This window comes from Pyrus communis, chromosome 16 (genome assembly GCF_041283825.1).
Source record: "Pyrus communis isolate YQ-2024b chromosome 16, ASM4128382v1, whole genome shotgun sequence".
NCBI lineage: Eukaryota > Viridiplantae > Streptophyta > Magnoliopsida > Rosales > Rosaceae > Pyrus > Pyrus communis.
The window spans coordinates 9,976,702-9,997,774 of NC_142580.1; the positions used below are offsets into that span (position 1 = coordinate 9,976,702).

Genomic DNA, 21,073 nt, shown 5'->3' on the forward strand with positions numbered 1-21,073 from the left:
CGAAGTTGGCCGGTTTTTGAGGTTGAAGACAGGTATGATCGCGTAGTTTTTAGCCTTTAAAGGTAGTATATCGTGATTCTACATGTTCTAAGCTTCATTTTGGTTCAAGAATCTTGAAAAATGGTTGAGAAACGAACGAGAAAACAAGGTTTGAAGTTTTTCCAGTTTTCCGGCGCCGGCGACGTCGCCGGAGTCTCGCCGGAGAAGGAGACGGAATATTCCGTCAATTCTGACGGAATATTCCTGACGCCGTTGACGGAATCTGTCAAAACTGACGGAATATTCCTAACGGCGTCAGTTGACGCCGTCAGTGTGCGCCACACGTGCCTGCGCGTGGCCGTGCCTTGGCCGGCCCGTGGGGGCGGGTGCGGCGGAGGAGAATTTTTCTCAAAATATGGTTGTGATCCTGAGGTTGTGTAGAGCACGTTGGTATATTCATTTGTCCAATTTGAGCAATGTATGAGAAGTTATTACGAGAAGTTGGTTATGTGCTTTAAAGTTAACGTTTTTATAGTTATTTCGCATATAGGTGACACGTACCCCGAGGACGAGCGTTCGCACTCGAGGCAGGGGGGCTACGACCCTTCCACTTACCAGTGAGTGGGTTTTTGTTTTCCGTATATACCTATATACATTTATATTCCCAGAAATTGATTAAAAAGGGTTATTTATTTTATGCCATGCACTTTATTGTTATCGTTTATGCATCATTGCATACATTAGTAGTGGTACACATACATATGCATATTGGGTGCCGTGGACGCACAGGTAAGTACCAGGTAAGTGGTATACATGTTTACATATCAGCAGTAGTTTGAGATGCTTAGAGAGCTCATAACCTGCACCCCCGGTGTTAGTGCTCCCGCCCAGAGTAGGGCACAGTCCTTCACGTGATGTTCACCTCCCGCACCACACGCTCAGCTTGGATCCAAGTTAGGTGCACAGTCCTGTCGTACAGACCACTTTAGGTGGTTCCGACTCGTAGGTGACCCGCGATTATTCGCACAGTCTTCATGTGATCGTAGCACTAGAGCGTATATTTATATTACACCCAGGCCTGTCGTACAGACCACTTTAGGTGGTTCCGACTCGTGGGCAAGTTCAGTTATTGATTTTGAGATTTGAGCTCTATATGCAGCCGTACAGGTCACGTTAGGTGACTCCGGCTGCCAGATTATATGTTATCGTTATGAAATATACCTGAGCACTTGCATTCCATTATGAGGTTTTGACATGGCATATTCGTGAGCATGATTGGCATACCCTTGAGCATGTTTGGCATATCTTACATACGTATATATGTTATTTTCTGGGAAGTATACAGGTTTTACGGCGAGGGGTTAGAATGTATTTTGCTAAATGGTTTTCAAAGAGCTTTGTTTTTGCCCACTCACGCTTTTGTTTTGCGCCCCTCCAGGTTCTAGTTGCTTAGCGGTTTCGGTGGTCTCCCAGAGGGTTCTTTCGGCTTTTCTGACAGATACTCACCAGCGTAGGGTCACCTTCGGGTGTACTTTTATCGCAACTTTTCTTTTGGACTGCTGTAGTCTTGCTCTGAATTTGTATCTCACTTATGCTAGCACTTGTGTTAGTACTTTGTATGCTAGTTTTTAAATTATTCGTACTTTTATATTATTACTTTATTAGCTTCCGCACGTGCACATGGCTACGTCACCTTCGTGTGACGGCCAGCACGCTCCGATCTCGGTCGGGGTGTGTCATATTATCTATTATATAAGGGAATTATTATTAGTATTTCAAAAATTTCATTTGGCACTCCAAACTTTCTATAATTAGAAAAAGAAAAAAAGTACACTTATGAGATGTGTAGAATGATAATTTTGGAAAATTAGCAATAATAAGGTGCATTTTTATAATTATTATAGTTTTCAAATCTTTTTCAAATAAAAATTTTGAAAACAAAAATTTGAAATATAAAAAAAAAAGTTTTTGGTGAAAATATAATAGAAACGAATTTTAAATTCTAAATTTCTAAAAATGGAAAAAGAAAACAAGATGTTATCATAATATTGCTTACTTTTTTGTTGAGTGCTATCATCAAGGACACACAAAAACCTTTTGTTAAAATGGATGTGATATCCACGTACTTTTTATTTTTATTTCTTACATCCCTTATTAATTTAGTTCATTAATTTTCTTCAATTTATTTGATCCGATGATCCCCAAATCAAGAGAATGTGTGAGAAGTGAAAAGAGGTATGTAGATAGTACACCTCTACTAAAAATGCCATGCTTCTTGAAAAAACACTTACTTTTTTTTTTTAACAAAATATTATATACCTTAAAGACGTGGGGAAGTGGGCTAAACCTCACATTAAGTTAGTAATAATATAATTCAAATTCGCATTTGACGAGAATCGAACTTAAAACATTTTTCTTATAATTAAGAAAGAATATAACGTAATACTAAGTGATAAAAAATCACTTACTTAAAAGTGCTTCTCATGCTTCCTCGCTAGAGAAGCGTTACTTCTCAAAAAAACTCTTTTATAAAGCAAAAGCTTTATATATATTGTTTGCTATAAACATACTGATAAACACTTTCAACATTAACAAACCGAAACGCACTGATTATAACATGCACAAATGCAAAAGCAGTTAATTACTATTTAAAGATAAAACAACAAAGCAAAAAACACATGCGACTTTGTTCCAAAAAAAAAAAAAAAACAACACACATGACATAAACCCGGTCACGATCCACAAACGCGAATTAACCATACATTCATAATTTAATTAATATTTATTTTTTGCTGCCTTAATACAGAGACTGCCCCCGCAGCTGTTGCTGGTGTGTCAGCAGGTCATCCAGCATCCACAGGTCCAACGAGTCCGATTCACCGCTTCCACTCGCCACCTGACTCGGCTGCTCCGCCACCACCTCATCCAGCCCCAAGAACGACTCCAAGCTCGATATTTGCTCCTTCAGCTCATACCCTCCGTCACCACCCGCCACCTCATTCTTAGCATACATATCACCGCCACCCTGATAAAATGGATCATAATGGTAAGAACCGGTCTGGAAACTCGGCTGAGTAGACTTCACCCGAGTTGATTCAGCCACAATGCACCGCTTCTTTGTTGGCGGCGGCGTAGCCGGAGCCAGAGGCGGAGGCAGTGAAGAGGGTGGTGGTTGTGCAAAGTTGAGCTTGGCCTTGTCCCCGCGGATGCGCACGGCGGCTTCGTCGTAGGCGCGGGCGGCTTCCTCGGCGGTGTTGTAGGTGCCGAGCCAGACTCGGACGCCTTTGCGGGGGTCGCGAATCTCAGCCGCCCATTTGCCCCACGGCCTCTGCCTTATTCCTCTGTACACATTTTTCCTCACTCTCTTGCCTTCGGCAGCAGCAGCGGCAGCTGCCTCGGTCGCCTTCTTGGGCTTCTCATCACTTGTCGCTACTCCGATCAAACCACACCAACCATAAGTTAACTACTGCATTTCTTTTGTTAATTCAGTAAAAAAAAACGAGAAGACAAAAATATTAATTTTAAAATCAAGGAAAATAAATTCTTTGCATCTCTTTTCTTCTTCTGAATTAATTTTTGTCGTTTGATATTTTTTTAATTTGTTCAATTTACAAACAAAAACAATTGACAGTGTCAAGAGAAAATCATATTTTTATTTCAATCTTTCAGGAAAGTTGCACTGAAATCTAACTTTCTATTAAAACAAATAATTAATAAACACAAAGAGGTAGTAGAATATGATTAATTACTAATATAAATTAGTAGTTGTGTGATCATTAAATTAGAACTTAATTAATTGGAGAATTTAATTCTAGCCAAATACAATAATTAAACACCTTCTAAATATTTTTGTTCAGAAAAAAAAAAAAAAACCCTTCTAAATATTCCAGAAAATTAAGAGAAAAAGCTAGTGCAGCAAAAACAGCAAGAAAATATATACAAAGAACTCAAATATTTAAAAGCTAGTGCAGCTAAACAGCAACAAAATATACACAAAGAACTCAATTATTTAATTGAAAATCTAGCGAAAAGTATAATTCATATACAATTACCAGATTAAAAAAAAAAAATCATGCAAGTAAAACAAAGCAAACAGAAGAGACAGACAAGTTCTGAGAAATAAATACAATTAATCATGCAAGCTTTACAAGAAAGTAGATAAAATTCTAGACAAAACCCAGTAAAGAAAATGCCATATATAAAAAATTGTGTGTGTGTGTATTTATCTATATGTATAGATAGATACCTTTGGTGAAAGATGCTTTGGGCTTCTGGACCACCTTGTAATCCTCAGGCTGTTTGTTGATGCTGTTGGAGTGGTCTATGCCGAGGAGGTCAGAGATGGTGTCAAGCTCCGACCAGAGGTCCTCCGCCGTCAGCTTCCGGCCACGCTTGGAGGCGATGAAGTCGGAAATGATAGCACCACCACACATGTTTAGGTTGCCTCTTGTAGAAACTTTGAGAGAAAAAAGTGCTTTCTCATGACACACGCACAATGCGAGAAGCTTCTCCTCTAGAGCTCTGTATTTATAGACGACTGTCGGTTGCAACCAACATTTTTGCATAACGACAAAAAACACAATAAGTTGTCTTAGTGGGCCTTCTTTTCTCAGGACACGGCCCATATGAGAAGCTTACTAAAGAAAGGATATCACTGTAACGGTATTTAATGCACATCAACATTGTTACGTGACTCCACATGACAAATACGTAATTAACTTGAAATGATAAGTGCGTAATTAATTTGAACGAACATTATTGGTTCTTTTTTTAAGAGTTGAGAGTATGAATTCTTATATCATGTTAATCATTATATAGGAGAGAGAAGGTGGGGCCATTGAGATCATACGATCACAATAAAATCAGTTTTGTACCTCTGATTTTTTAAGTGCATGCATTAGATATTGACATATTGTCAAGGGAAGAGGGCACCTTATCCCTCTAATTATTGGTCATGACCTAAAGTTGTTATGAGCATGCATTACATATTGTAAATATAAGGGTAACGTAACATATAGTATATAGGAAGTGATTACTCAACACCACTTTTCATTATACACACACGGCCTTCTAATTTTGACCTTAATTGTTCTTTGATTTGTTCAATATCGTAGGGCTAGAAAAAAGAAAAGTGCATGCAGAAAGTGAATAAATTATTATCCAATGTTTATGAGGGGTGCTTTTTTTGCTTAGAGAAGGGCAGAGCCCAACAACATTTTCTTAGAATAAATTGGTCTCAGATTTTATATCGGAAGCTAAATTTGATATAAAGGGTACCTCTAGCCACGTATAGTTAATTTTCCTAAATTTTGGCTTCAATATTGTCGTCAATCACAATCTCACATGTGCACATAAATAATAGATATTATGAAAAAGTTATGTACAAATATTAAAGGAAACTGTTATTAGTATTTCAAAATCTCATTTTACACTCCTCACAAGTGTATTTTTCTTTTTAATTATAAAAAGTTTAAAGTCAAAATGAGATTTTAGAAGTACTAATAACAATTTTCATTAAATTTTTATTAGTAATAATGTAAAAATTCGTACTTCTAAAAAAAATGAGCTAAGTGCACAACTCAAAATACTCCTATAGAGAAATGCTAAAAAGATTATTTGTTACCTCACAATTTAACGATAATTTTCACATTATTATTATAAAATATTATGTAAAAAACATAAAATATCAGAAAATTTATGAAAAATTAACTTTTAAGATTATAACATACTTCAATTGAGAATCCCCTCAGTGATCAAACGGCAACGAGATGCTCTAAAAAGTTTGATGCGAAACAGAAAATGCCGAAAAAAGTAAAGGAATCAAAAGAGTGAGGTGGAAATACGTGCATTTGATTTTGAACGTACGATTGACGTGGGGTCCATTGGTGGCAAGTGGTACTGAAGGGCCGGTGATGTGGCAGGATCTGACTTTGCAGTTACAAGAGGGTAAACTGTTACCTGGGTTTGTCTCGCTGTGCAAAGGAACAGTTGGTTATGCTGACCGTGTTACGAAGCGTAACGCGTGCGTTAGATTTGGCTCCAAACTTTAACGGTTGAGATTTAGGGCAACAAGGCATTGCGTGCACTAGCTCATTTGGACTGACGTCGCTGTTAAATGACTCCAAGACTTGAGCTAATTACAATGTCAGCCACAAATTTTTGGTTTGATAGCGAGGGGATTAAATACATAATCTTATGTGTATAAACGCTCTTAATTACTTAAACTATATATCTTTACACACTTTTGGAATGTTTCGATTACTACGATCCGTTTGGGTGATTTTATTTATTTATCAAACTATGTAATATTGAGTTAAAATAGACACAATATCTTTTCTTCTAATTTTATCCCTATTGTTTATTTGAACGTAGAAAGCACTTTAGTTTTTAATAGACATTTTGGGTTCGTTTGGAAGTGCTTTTAAAATGACTAAAAACGTTTTTGGTGAATGTTTTTTTAAACCAATCCTTAGTAAAAATTCAAGTGGATTTTGAAAAAATACTTTTAAGTGCTTCCTACAAGAAGTACATATATGGTGCTTCTTCCAAAAAACATCTAAAATGCTTTTGAAACCCAAAATCAATTTCACCAAAATCATTTTTAGTAATTTTAAAAGTACTTCCAAACGAACCATTGTATGCTTGTAACAAAATGTCAATGAGAGAAACACACAAAACATGCAAGCAAAGGCTCATCCTAACCTCCCATCTTGTGCTTGTGCTCGTTGATACTTGTTGAATTAAACAAGCACACAACTTTTAACCATTTTCAATACATAAGAAAAAGAATGAAGCTTTCCAACTTTTGGTAAGTATAGTAAATCTGTAGTGGAGTGCTATTTGTGCACTCCACTTGTACTCTTATACCTATAAAAGGAGTGCAACAAAGTTTTAAAAAACTACTTTTAGCATACCATATTTTATCATGTATTACAACTTAATATTAACGTTAAATTATTTCTATACATTTTTCTTTCTTTTTATATTCTTGTGTATTTCAGAGTTTTAGATTGAATAAAAAAATAAGTGTGTGGACATCATTTTGCTATCGATATTCCCAACATAACGATAGTTCTTAATTTGTTACCTATATATTTACCAAAAGATGAATAGCTCGTTTGACACTAATTATAGAAGAGGAGAAATTTTTAGTGTACTAAGAACACAATATGGTACACAAAGTGTCATCATACAAGTGGTCATAATTTTTTTTTTTCGAGTGTTCAATACCTTGTATTATGATATTTAATGTACTAGACTGTATTTCCAATACACTAAAAAATCTCTCATAGAAGAGGGAGAGATTTTTGGATAATCACCACCGATTAGATTTTTTAGGAAACACTTCTATTTAAAAAAAAAAATTTTAAATTTCTAATAAACATTTTTGTTATGCTTTTAAGAATCATGCTTCTTATAAAAGTACTTGTAATAAAAATGCTCCTCTTCAAACCATATTTGTCACATCTTAAACCGGCTCCGCCATAGCATGATATTATCCGTTTTGGACCTTGCTCACACCCTCACGGTTTTGTTTCTGGGAACTCACACGAGAACTTCCCAGTGGATCATCCATTCTGGGATTGCTCTCGTCCGAATCCGAAGCTAGTGAGCTCCTTAAAGGACTCGTGCTATATGAAGGTGAAAATGTACATATAAGACACATCACTCCCTCTCCGTTGATTGATGTGGGATGTTACAAATTTCACCAAAATAGTCTTTAAAAAGTTACCCAAAGCATTTAGTATAAGGAAAAGATTGTTAACAAAAAAAAAAAAAAAAAAAAAGGGAAGTTTGAGGGCTTAATTGTAATAAAGTTTTGCAAAAGGGTAGGAATAGCTAGGAATTTGGAGGTACAGCCCAATAGAATGGATGGGCTTAATTGCCCAAGGAAATGCCAGCAGGGACCACAAAGGCCCGAAAAACAATGCGATTAATTATTTTATTTTATTTTATTAATATTTATTTATAGAGAGGGGGATAGAATTTGGTCATCAAGAACAGAGCGGCAGGCTTTTAGGAAGCAAAGAAAGAAGATAAGGTTGCAAAGTAACGCTTTCTGTTTCTGCCTCCAACAAACAAATAAACTCCTCACATCTCAACGATGTCATCCTTATATCTTTTATCTTTGTTTCACAATTATCGTATTACATCGGATTACCCGATGAGAAAACTAAATTTTTAAATTAAATTTGTAAATTATATGACGTGAAAGATAATTAGATTATTACTTAAGTCTAAATTCACGTATTTTATTTTTTATTGATGACACGTCGCTTAATTTTCTACATCATACACATATAGATAGGCATCGAAGAAAATCATAGGGCAGAGGAAGAATGGGCACAGCAGATCTGGATTCTGGACTCGGATATTTGTGTGGTCCCATTATTTATCAGGTGAGCTGGCTGCTGGCAGCCGTTTAAATGACTGTTTGTTTATGGTGAGAGACAGCGAGTGGTGATCTTGGAATTGAAAAAGTGATGATGATCTTGCACGTTGGTGATCTTCAGTTCGATGCTACAATCTCTTCGTCCATAAAACATGTCATCTTTCAACAAATTCATTTTGTACGTATGCACGCCAACAGGTACGTACGGAACCCTTTTCTTTTTCCGGTTTGCTACTTTGTTTTGCGGTTTCCCAAACACACAACTTGGATCCTTACTAGGGATGGGCTACGGATACCGCCGGAGACTAACCGCGATAACTTTCATACCAATTAAGAGCTACATCCGAGTCCTACGTTTTTGTTGGATAATTGTATAAACGGTTAAATAGAAAATAAAAAACCAAGAATCGAACTTAAATACATTGAATAGTTTTACTTCTAATTACACTGAAGCGTCAGAAATAATGCAAGTTAGTTACCGAATATAACGTTGGAATTCAGCAATATATATTTGGGGTTTCCATGCCCAGACTGGCCCAAATGTGTACTCTGTTACATAACTTTGGTTGGTTTCTGTTTGGGGCTTTCTGCCCCCATCGACAACATTAAAGAACACAGGGAGCTATATCACCCAAACAAATAAATTTATTGACCAAAACAAATATATTTGGAAGACAATAGTACAGTGCCATTCAATCTTTCAATTCCAACATCACTCTCAAGTAACAAAGAACCATTTCCGGTAGCAAACAACAGAAGAAAGAAAATACATCATCCATGTGAAAACCATCCTCGACGGCCAAGTAAGTATTGAGTAACATTCCCCAGAAATCTATGACTGTAAAGAGGGGAGAGAGCGTAAGTATCAATGAACCTAAATGAATATACTAGCAAATATAAAATTTCAACAACCCTCTAGTCTGCCAATTTCGTCAAGCGGTGAACAGTGCTTCTTGCAACCCTGTTACTTGGATCAAACTTCAGAACAGTCCTCAGATCTTCTGCCCCAAGTCTATACTTTTCCATACTTTCGTACAAGAGCGCACGCTGTACCAGAACAGATACATTTGCTTCATCTTTATCTAGAACCTGCACAGGATTGAACAATATCTATGAACTCTCTTCTACATATAGATAAAGGAGAGGGAACACATAATATCATTTGATTCAAACTAATCAACAGCTTTGATGGGCGAAACAAGTGATTCCGAATGTTGAATTTGTGCATTTTGTCTATCAGAAGTTCAGAACCATACATCTACATGCACTGCTAAAATGTTTGGACCGTTTGAATTAGCAATGTTTCTTTTATCACATCAATCAAAACATGGCCAATTGAAAATAGCTAGAGAAAAGGAAAGGTATTTTTGTTTGAAAATATTACACGCATCCACAAAACAGGTGACAATGGGAAGTGGCTGCCACGCACAAGGGCAAAGTAGCTAAGTCGGACTTAATTGGTCTCTACGCAAGGACGACTAATATGTACACCCATTGCAGTAATGTTTCCATTTCTTTAGCTTACAAGAAGAATTGAAATAATATCTACCCATCTCATGCAAAATTGGGATAAGGTTACCTGTATTGCACTAACATTACTTTACGCTAACATTTCGTTGTCCGATTTGTTTAGGAACCAATATTTAAATCCAACTAGTTTACAAAATTGTGCAGCTGCTACAACTTCAACCAAACAACATCAATCCAATAATTACAATGATATGCATTCACATTTGGCACGTGCAAACTAAATTGTTGAACAGAAATGAAATTTTCTAAATGTTGAAAACAATTTAAGGAAAAGCAAGAAGATACCTTTGTGCAGTCCGCCACAGCTTTCTTATACTCCCCAACTTCTTTGTAACATGAGGCCCTGCTTGACAAAACATCCGCAATGCCAGCACCATCAGCTGCTTTCTCAAGAAGAACTACAGCCCAAGAAAGCCACTTAATAGCGTCAGGATACTGCCCTTGCTTGTAATGATCCATTCCTTTATTCTTTGCTGTTGAAGCTGACACCCCAGCAGGAGGAGGTGGAAGACCCTCAAGCTCAGTTGTTGAACCACCGTCATCATGTCCTCCTCCAAACTCTGTCCCCCAATCATCAACTTCAGAGGATTGCTGCATTCCAACCCCATTATTCGCTGTTGCTGCACCTCCAGTCGAAACCGAAGATGGGGTAAATAACACGTCGAAGGGATCATTGTTAGTAGACTGAACAGGGCTTGGCTTTGCCGAAACCCCAAAATCCCCAAAGCCAGAATCCGAACTTGACCCCATAAAACCGCTATCTGAGAAGGCACTCGAGGCAAATGAAGTATTGGCGGTGCTTGGTTTCGGAGCATTCTGAAAATCTCCAAAAGCATCATCAACACTACTTTTAGCACTGGTTTTACTCGCTGAATTAATAGTAGCCGATGGTTTCGACGCGAGATCAACCAAAGAACCAAAAGGGTCTTTCTTAGAGCTCAATCCACTGCCACCAACACTAGCACTGCCCATATTTCGCAGAGAAGGACCTCCAAGATTCGCACTCATATTACTATTAGCATTAACACCACTATTAACCTTATTGGCATTGCTATTATACCCACCAGAGAAACTCCCAAAATTCCCAGAAGCACCATAATTTGCACCACCACTTTTCACCGAACTGTTACTAGCAGCGGTGGTGGTTTTGGGCAACGAATCGGCCACGTTTCCCATGGAAAATGAGCTCTTATTCGAAGCCGGGGTCGCATTCTTCAAAGGAACATTACTATTACTATTGATCTTACCACCCATGGCAGAGCTGACCAAATCCCCAAACAAATTTGGGTTTTTATTGACGACGGTGATCGGGGTGGCGGAAACCGCCGGAGCCGCGGAAGTCCAGCTCTTGCCGAAGATATCGCCGACCATGGAAGTTGGGGCGTTGGTCAATCCGGGTCGGGCGGTCTGGGTCGGAGCCGGCTGGTGGGTCCAGGACGTGGTTCTGCCGGCGGTGGGTTGTTGCCAGGCGGGTCGCGATTGGGCGGCGGTGGCGGAGGAGAAGGATGAGGTCTTGTTCTTCTGATCGTTGAGCGATTTGGGTCGGCTGGATCCGAGACCCAGATCGAAGTCGAAGTTGGAATTCATGGTACTGGAATTGAAATTGTTGACTTGTCTGGATCAAAAGAAATGAGATCCGGTAAGATTGCTTACCCGAGAGAGGAGAGTTTTCTGAGATCTGCAGATTCCGGAGACAGAGAGAGAAAGAGGAAGTCGGTGATGGCACGCACTAGGTAGATTGTCATGAAATGGTGGAGAAGGATGGGAAAGGCAACTCGTATACAGTTTATTTGGAATATTGTTTTGATTTATTTTGGTGCCAATTTGTCACCCTTCTATTTTGGGTGTGTCTTTCTAACTGCTGAGGCCTGAAATGTGGACGGATATATTGTTTTGTTTTTGACGTTCTTGCCACGGTTGTTTTTTTAACTATTTGATGCAACAAAATTAATTTGGAAATGTAGACGTTTTCGTGCTGCAAGTTTTAGCGTATTCAAGTTGGCTAGAGAAACGTGTTTAAATGTGCCTTATGCCTTTAGTTTGAGTTCTTCACCCCTTTGTTAAGTTTAGCTTAATTAGAATACCACTTCCGTTTTTGATGGATTTGTTATGCAAGTTACCAAGCATGAAATGTAATCTAATTCAAAATTATAATTCTTGTTGCATGTATAATGGCGTGATAAAAAATCTATATATAATTAATGATGTTTCATTAACAAAATTTATTTATCAATTGATATGATAGTGTAGGTGTCTGATGAGAATGGAGGAAGATCAGAACAAGTACCGTTTGTAATCTCGTTTTCAAGCTAAAGCTAGACGTTTAAACTTTCGTTTGAGGCTCACAATCACATCACTTTTGGTACCACATTTCAGTTCAACACTTGACCTAGTTAATGCAAAAACAGCCAATTGGAAAGCAATAGTCATGTTTCTAATCCTCCAATCTACCAACAAAAGAATTATACCATTTGATCCCTTTCTCAGCCAAAAAATACCCATCATCGGGGGTTTGGTACAAGAGAGGGAATGAAGGATAGAAAGAGAATAAGAGACAAACAAGAAAGCAAATGGATACCAATCTCGGTGTTCCATGGAGAGTACCGGCTGATGAAAAAGGAAAGGTTAATGGGTGAAAATTTCTCCCAATCAACCATAATGTCTTCAAATAGAGACTTGCTTCAGCGTTGCTTGATTGCAATTTGGTTCCGATTATGGACAATAAACATGCCATATTACATTTTAATTTTGATTACGAATTAGTAAACATAACAGAGGCATCTTGAACTTAGAGTCGGGCCTTCTTTTTGTACTGTTACGGACACGCTTCTTTCAACTGACATGAAATGGAAACTTCTCATCTCAAATCCACCCAAAAAAACCCCACCAATCAGTAAATTTCATGCCCAAGTTTCCATTCCATGGTGGTTGCCCTCTCCCAACACCGAAGACTAACATGCCTCCTGCGAAATGAAGTTACTTTTGCCATGACCAAGTCCCAAAGCTTACTGTATAAGACCATACTACAAACATATGCATTTGGATCTCTCTAATTAGGAATGGAATAAAGGCAACAGATAGATAATAGCATACTAAATTCATTCTAATACTTGATGTTCTTCAGTGCACAGCTTAACATAAACAGACGTAAAGCAAATACCGGGCAAAATCCCAGAAAGGACTGACACAAATATTCACTTTCTTATCTTCAAAACGATGCTAGGGAATATTAATCGAAGTGCAAAAACACCAACTTTTCATTCATGGTAACTTAGTAACTTAGGATTGAGAACTTTGCGACTCTGCAACTATATTTCGATCTAAAAACCATTGCCCCTGTTAAACTCTGTCCCTCCACCCTGAGCTGCATTTTGAGTTGTTTGCTGCACAGGCTCTTTCTGATCCTGGCCCATGATCCGTCTTGGCATTGGCTCTCTCCTTTCAACCTGCATTGTTTCCCTGCGCCTATCATATCGTGGACGAGGCCTGTTTCTAGTTTGTTGTTGCCTTTCATTGTACCTATACTGTGGTCTAGGAATGACTTTCCCATCGATGTATAGATCCCCTACAATTGGTTTAAGAAACCATATAAACAGCTAATCACGATTTGAAAGGTAAGTTCAAATTGAAAATTGAAAACTTCTACATGATTTTAAGTTTCAGCATATACCGACCTCCATAGTCTTTGTTGGGCACATCGAGATATGAATCCGGCAAAACCCATAGAACACCGGGCAGCCCTGTTTAAACAAAACAATCCAATACAAATCAAATTGTATACGAAATGCAGAAGATGATTAGCAGGAGGCTTAGAAAACCAAGCCGGAAAGCCATCATATTCAATCACAAATTACATATTTGAAACCGAAACAAATCAAAAGCAACCCCTCAACCACTTAACCCTTAAACCCTTAACATCTAATTGCAATTCAAACCAAATCACCATTATTCATACAAAGAACTATACTTAAACCCTAAAACCTGAATCCTTATTATATATCTCGATCCATTTCAATAAAAAAACCCCTAATTCATAAAAAGAGAAGCACATTAATCCTTACCCCTTAAACCCTTAGCCACCTAAAACAGAAATACCCAATATTTAAAGCAGGGCAAGCACCAAAACCCTTAAACCCTAAAATCCAGAACCCGAAAACGATTACCTTTGACCTTCAGAGAAAGCTCCTCAGAAATCAAAGCCCCAAATCCGGTATACGTCGATGTAGAAACTGAGTATATCTTCTTCTTCGCCTCCTCCTCACTGAAATCCCAAAAACCATCAAAAGGCACCTAAAAGAATCCAAACATATTAAAGAAGCTGGTCAATTCGGTACCTTCCGAGAACGGTGGCTAGGGTTTTGACGTAGGAGTTGATCATCTCCTCCTCGGAGGGCTTGGGGTCTTCGAACTCCATGACGATGAGCCAGTGCTCGTAGTCGCAGCCGTCGAGGAGGATGGTCTCCTTGGGTGGGCGGTTGCTCCAGTTCGGAGAGGCGTCGTTCAGGGGAGAGTAACCCGACCCGGATTTACTGGACAGGGTCCGAACGTTCGCCGAACCGGGTACGGGCTGGGCGTGTTGTTTGTTCAGGAGAGCGATGGCGAAGCGAGAGCGAGAGGACAATGAGGAGTTCGAACAGGCGGAAGATGAAGCGAGGGTTCGGCTGAGGGCCGAGGCTAATGTGCGCCGGGCGGCGGCGTATGCCATTTCGCAGTTTTTTTTGTGTCGCTCTTACGGCCTTCCGAGTGTCAAAAACTGAGACGATGAGTTAGAAGGGTGACTCTGATTTCCATTTTCTAAATGTTATTAAGATAAGAAACGACGACGTTTGGAAAAGTTTTTTCCTTAAGTCCTTAAACTATGACAAATTTGATTGAGGCACAACCATCCACAGTTTCTTATATTTCACTTTTACCCTTGGTAAAGAAATTAAATATTTAATAAAAATAAAAGAGATTTTTTGATATAGGCATCTCAGTTTTGAATTTTTTAGATCAAATATCCATGTATTTTAGTGATTTGATTAAACTTTCTTTTGTCATAATTTTGGTGTTATATGCACATTATATTGTAACAAATTTCCTATAATCTAGCATTTTGATTACACTCTCCTTCCGTTAGAGATAATTGTAAAAAAAAAATAAATAAACAAAGTTGGTTAGATTCAATTTATTTTCACAATAATGCTACAATTTAGCAATAATTATCTACGAATTAAGATATTTTCTTTCCAAAATAGTTTAAAATATTTTTAAATCCTCCAAAATCAAACGTACCAAAATAAGTTTTTCTTTGGGTACGTTAAGAGAAAATAGGATTGAGAATAATATAAATGTACCAATACATAATGTGTACAAAATAAAACGTACCAAAATAAAAATAATGTACCAATATTAACAATAAGTATTAAATCAAACGTAACAAAATTGCAAATAAACGTATCAATTAATGATTTTTATAAATTCAATCGTACCCACAGATAATATATACGTAATGTATTGTACTTAATAATAATTCGTCAACAACTATACTTAAAAAACGGCAAAAAAAAAAAAAAAATTTCACAAAAAAATTGAAAAAAATTCCACGAAGCTTTTATGTTGATCACCAACTATTTGAAAAAGAAAAAAACCACTTGGAAAAAGAAATAATATTAAATGTTTGCATAACCTAAAAAAAAAAAAAAAAAAAAAAAAAAAAACAAAACTAACTGTGATAAAAAAAACATATTTGGAAGAAGAGAAAATATAGTTTAATTACTAATATCTCTACTAAATAAGGAAAAGTGCATCATGCAGATAAAATGATAAATTCAAAAAGTATTTTAATTTTAAAAAATAGAGGTGACTATTGGCTAAAACACTTTAATCAAATTTTAAAAAGGCATAGATGTTTAATCTAAATGATATAGAAAAATTGTAGGGAATTCTAATTTTCCCAAAAGAAAACATACCTCACTTTTGTACTTGTTTGGTATTGAGGTGCTTTTATAAAAGTGGATATTAAAAAAAGTTGATCTCAAAAAGGTGTTTGGTAAACACTTAAAAATAGCTTATTTTCACAGTTTTGGGAGAAAAAAAGCTGAAAACGTGAAGCAGCAAAAATGAGCTTATTCTCACAGCACAGTAGAAACAATTTTTTTTTCAAAGCATAGCAATACCAAACCAGCCCGGCGAGAGAGCCGCCATTTGCCGTAATTGCTGGCAACTCCCTTTTTTTTTCCTCGCCGTTTAGGGCCAATAAGGTTATGGACTCTGACCAATCATTTGCAGAGTTGTTTTCTTTCCTTTTTAAAAAAAAAAATAAATAAATAAAGTTCGAATGTTAGCTCATTGGAACAAAACTAAATAGTAGCGGATGAGACTATTCTTGTTGCATTTAAACAATAGCGCGCGTAGCGGTAAAATTTTTTCTTTAGTGTTTTTGATGAGACATTTTGTTGAGCACTTGGCCAACCAATATCACTGTGTGCTGAGCGTACATCCCACCTTTTAATGCTATATTAATTGTGTCTTTAAATCAACATTGTTATAGGTCAAACAGAGTAAATGGCCTTTTATAAGACGATTGGGAATAGCTCTTATATATAAGACGACTAGAAGGAGAAAGATAGTTAATGGATTTTTTATAATCTTAAGAAAAATGACTTACTTTAAACTTTGCTAAAAATGGTGTCGTTTCGCTAAAAACATTCACGCTTCCTTTGTTGGTCTTAGATGAGGATTGAGGTGTAAGATATATGCATACATACCATGTCATAGATCGTAGAGATGCCATTGAACCACAATCATCAAGAACATATTGTATATGCAAAGATGAGATAGAACACACACTTGCAACACTAGGTGAAGATGATGAAGCCATTAAAACTCCTTGAAACAGTTAACCTTTTCCTCTTTAGCAATTCGCTAATGCTCTCAAAGAATAGGGCTTTGAATCAAATTGAGCCGTACATTGTAAGAGCAGTGGTTAGCGTTTATATACCGAGCCAATCCTCACTGATCTCCTATTAGAATCAGTGTAGGATTCAACTATCCAATTCGTACCAAAACATATGAATAATCACAATCCCAGTACTACTTTAAGTGCTATATCAGAACTACCAATCCCATAAGGATTATGACTACTAAAGCTTATTAACAAGACTTTTCCATATCTAATTCTCACACTATAACTGGACTTAATGTTATATTCATACTCATATACTAACATTCTTCCACTTGAGAATGAAACATAACATCTAGTACATCCAATTTTATAGAAGTGATCACCAAGTCTAAGTTAACCAAGAGCTTATCTTTACATCCAAATTTCACCTATACATTTAAAGTACAAAACTCTAGAATTTCATCTGCAACCTCACAAATTTCATCTCAAGAATCACAATGTACTCTAGCCTGTATTTTGTGAACATATGTAAATAACAATGTCATATCACATTACTCCAACTGATCTCAACAAAAGTTAAAAACTTTAGCCAATCAATGTAAACCAATAGTTTCCAGAAATGCCTCAACAAAACCACAATCGATTTTCTAGCAAATCAAACTATTATTCATAAAATTTGTCTTTTGGTTCAATCTATTTCCCATAAAAAGAAAGTTGAACCCTTATTGACAACTAAAACAACAACAAAGGAAAAGAAATAAGCTGGAACACTGCCTAAACAAGTCATACCAACACAATATACTAGCTAACTAACTTGTACCACGAGGTCCACAACTTCAACAACTAAGATTAACCAAAGAAACATCAATTGCAGTCCTCAAAGCTTTTGATTTCTTGTTCACCCTAACTTGTCAAAAGATTCTAAGACTCCCATCTTCATAACATGTCCCTTAAACACATTATTTGGCAGTGCTTTTGTAAGTAGATTTGCAACCATCAAATTAGTTGGCAGAAACAAAATTTCACTCTCTCCATTTTTACAACTTCTTTAACTTTAAGAAACTTGACATCCATCAACCTTGAGGCTGAAGTTCTCTTGTTATTCTTAGAAAAGAACACAGCAACACTATTATTACAGAACATCTTCACATGTCATTTCACAGATTCTACAATTTGTATCTCACTGACAAAATTCCTAAGCCAAATTGTCTGTTTCATTCCCTCAAAACAAGCAACGAATTCAGCTTCCATTGTTGAAGTTGATACAATGGTTTGCTTGACACTTTTCCATGAAACAACAACCCCATTCAACATAAACACATAACCACTCGTTGACTTTCTCTCATCCCTATCACCTGCAAGATCCGAATCTACGAAACCAATCTGTTCTAATGAATTCTCTTTGCCATACACCAACATGTACCCTTTTGTTTAATGCAAATATCTCAAAACCTTCTTTGCTGCAACCCAATAAGCCTCACCTGGATTTGTTTGAAATCTACCTAACAAACCAACAATAAATGCTAAGTCTGGCATTGTACATATATTAGCATACATAAGATTACCAACTAATGAAGCGTATGGTTTCATCTTCATGAACTCGACCTCATTTTCACTTTTAGGACATTGGTCTTTACAGAACTTATCTCCCTTGTTCACTTGAACATCTGCTTTGTTACAATTCTCCATGTTGAACTTGTTCAGCACCCTTTCAATATACCTTTTCTGAGACAAACCAAGTAACTTTCTGTTTCTCTTTCTCACAATTTCGATTCCTAGAACATAATGGGCCTCACCTAGGTCCTTCATATCGAAATTAGTGCTGAGAACAACCTTAGTTTCCTGTAGTAATTGCTTGTTTGAACTTGCAAGGAGAATATCATCAACATACATAATTAAGAAAATGAACTTTGATCCCTTGAACTTGAGATAAATGCAATCATCTAACTTGTTCTCTATAAACCCATGTGCAATGATTACTTGGTCAAATTTGAGGAACCATTGCCTTGAAGCTTGCTTAAGTCCATAGATTAACTTATTAAACTTACAAACCATATTTTCCTTCCCCATTTCAACAAATCCAGTAGGCTGAATCATGTAGATATCCTCCAATAGATCTCCATTCAAGAAAGCTGTTTTTACATCCATTTGATGTAATTCCAAGTCAAAATAAGTAGTTAATGCCATGATAACCCGCTTGGAATCCTTAGAAGACTGGTGAGAAGGTATCATTGTAGTCTATTCCTTCTCTCTAAGTGAAGCCCTTTGCCACTAATCTAGCCTTATACCTTTCAATTCTTCCAGCATCATCTCTCTTGGTTTTGTAAACCCATTTACATCCTATAGGCTTAATCTGTGATGTTTTATACACTAGGGTCCAAACATTATTCTTGGACATTGAATCCAATTCCTCTTCCATTGCCTTTTGCCATAGAACAACTTAATCACTCTGCATTGCTTAATTATAGGTTACAGGATCATCAATGTCTCCTAAATCAAACTCTGCTTCTTGCAAATACATATATCTTGTGAAATGGTTGGTTTTCAAATTCTCCCAGATTTTCTTGGTGAAGGTTGTACCAATGACTGATCTGTTGCCTGAGTATGTTGATCTTGAATGTAAACACCTTCAGTGTTTGGTTGTTCTGTTATTTGAGTATCTTGTGCACTCACAGTGTCATCCATTTCTTGGTCTAAATCAAGGTTGGATGCAGGCAACCTAGTTAATATGGGCACATATTCATAATCCATCTGAGGTGCACATTCAATTGATTGTTCAACTTCTTCAAATATAAAGTTATCTTGTACTAGCTTAGAAACATCATCATCTTCCAGAAACACTGCATTACGAGTTTCTTGAACCCTAGTATGTGCTCTAAGACAATAAAACTTGAAACCTTTTGACTTTTCAAAATATCCAATGAAAAAACATGATATAGTTCTGGAATCAAGTTTTTTCTCATTAGGATTATAAAACCTAGCTTCTGCTTTACAACCCCAAACATGAAAGTGATGAAAACTAGGTCTCCTGCTTGTCTAGATTTCAAATGGTGTCTTTGGTACTGATTTCGAAGGAACCTTGTTCAATAAGTAGTTTGCAGTTTTCAGAGATTCTCCCCAGAGAAACCTAGATAGCTTGGATCTTGTGATCATGCTCTTTACCATCCCCATCAATGTTTTATTCCTTCTTTATGCCACCCCATTCCGTTGAGGTATTCTAGGGGTGGTATATTGTGTCACAATCCCTTGTTGTTCAAGAAAACAAGCAAATGGACCTTTCTGTTGACCTGCCTCTATGTGCCTACCAAAGTATTCCCCTCCTCTATCTGATCTAACAATCTTAATCACTGTATTTAACTGTTTTTCAACTTCACATTTGAAGATCTTGAAGCAATTAAGGACTGAGGACTTTTCACTAATTAGAAAAAGATGACAATATCTGGAAAAGTCATCAATAAAACTCACAAAGTACAAATTCCCACATATGGTTTTGATTGGAAACGGACCACAGACATCAGTATGTATAATTTCCAGTATCCAATTTCCTAACATTGATCATCTTTCATTTCAAGCAATCTACACACTGAGGTGCATTTTCCATCCTACTTTACTCAAATCATACACAATGAACCAATTTAATCATATATATAGCCTTACAATCATAGCGAAGAAGACGTATTTAGAATAAACAATTCATCATGAGTATAATACACAGATTCATGTTCAAAAGATGTCCAAAATACACATCACACGTATCTACATATTCAATCTCTCTTATTACACATAATCTATTAATGCAATTTATGAATGGCAGCGGAAACATTAATTAGTTTGAAAGATGTCAAGTGAGATTTTAGAGTGCAACAATGATCTAAATCTTTTCAAATTCAATTGACTTTGATCTTACAATCTTTCCCAAACAAGGAAAACAAATCATATATATATATATATATATATATATATATATATATATATATATATAGGCTGTAGTAATATATCAAACCGATGAACATACCTCTAAAGATTAGGTTTAATTCTCATTGATGATCTAGGAATTGATGCAAGTTTTGGTGCATAATCGTGCAATCTCCAGAAAAATCAGTGACAAAGGAGTGAAAGAGAGAGAGAGAGAGAGAACCAAGATTCTCTTAACGGTCATATTGATATATTTTTTTAAAATTTTAATGGGCTAACGGCTATATTGTCTAAACGACATTGTTTATTTCAAACCCTTTTAAAAATTAAGTTTCTTCTATTTTTGGGTTTCGACAGTTCTTGAATGAACA

At 36.6% G+C, this 21,073-nt stretch overlaps 3 protein-coding genes across 4 annotated transcripts; all 3 read right to left on the minus strand.

Moving 5' to 3' along the window:
• Positions 1–2,605: 2,605 nt before the first annotated feature.
• On the minus strand, positions 2,606–4,492 carry LOC137731499 (ethylene-responsive transcription factor RAP2-3). Of its 2 annotated transcripts, none has more exons than XM_088688221.1 (2): positions 4,226–4,492; positions 2,606–3,411 (listed from the first exon to the last, which is right to left on the minus strand). In XM_088688221.1, the coding sequence occupies exons 1-2, from the start codon at positions 4,410–4,412 to the stop codon at positions 2,777–2,779; spliced, it is 822 nt and encodes a 273-aa protein (XP_088544347.1). In that variant the 5' UTR covers positions 4,413–4,492; the 3' UTR covers positions 2,606–2,776. The 2 variants fall into 2 exon arrangements, with proteins under 2 accessions (XP_088544347.1, XP_068326719.2); XM_068470618.2 differs by having other exon boundaries at positions 2,606–3,408; positions 4,226–4,490.
• A 4,502-nt stretch (positions 4,493–8,994) lies between these two features.
• On the minus strand, positions 8,995–11,809 carry LOC137731552 (uncharacterized). The gene is made up of 2 exons (XM_068470683.2): positions 10,187–11,809; positions 8,995–9,460 (listed from the first exon to the last, which is right to left on the minus strand). Exons 1-2 carry the CDS (start codon positions 11,486–11,488, stop codon positions 9,287–9,289), a joined length of 1,476 nt encoding a protein of 491 aa, XP_068326784.2. The 5' UTR covers positions 11,489–11,809; the 3' UTR covers positions 8,995–9,286.
• A 1,170-nt stretch (positions 11,810–12,979) lies between these two features.
• On the minus strand, positions 12,980–14,682 carry MORF3 (plastid developmental protein DAG). Its single transcript, XM_068471076.2, has 4 exons — positions 14,236–14,682; positions 14,065–14,162; positions 13,576–13,641; positions 12,980–13,466 (listed from the first exon to the last, which is right to left on the minus strand). The coding sequence occupies exons 1-4, from the start codon at positions 14,604–14,606 to the stop codon at positions 13,222–13,224; spliced, it is 780 nt and encodes a 259-aa protein (XP_068327177.2). The 5' UTR covers positions 14,607–14,682; the 3' UTR covers positions 12,980–13,221.
• Between the last annotated feature and the right edge of the window lie 6,391 nt (positions 14,683–21,073).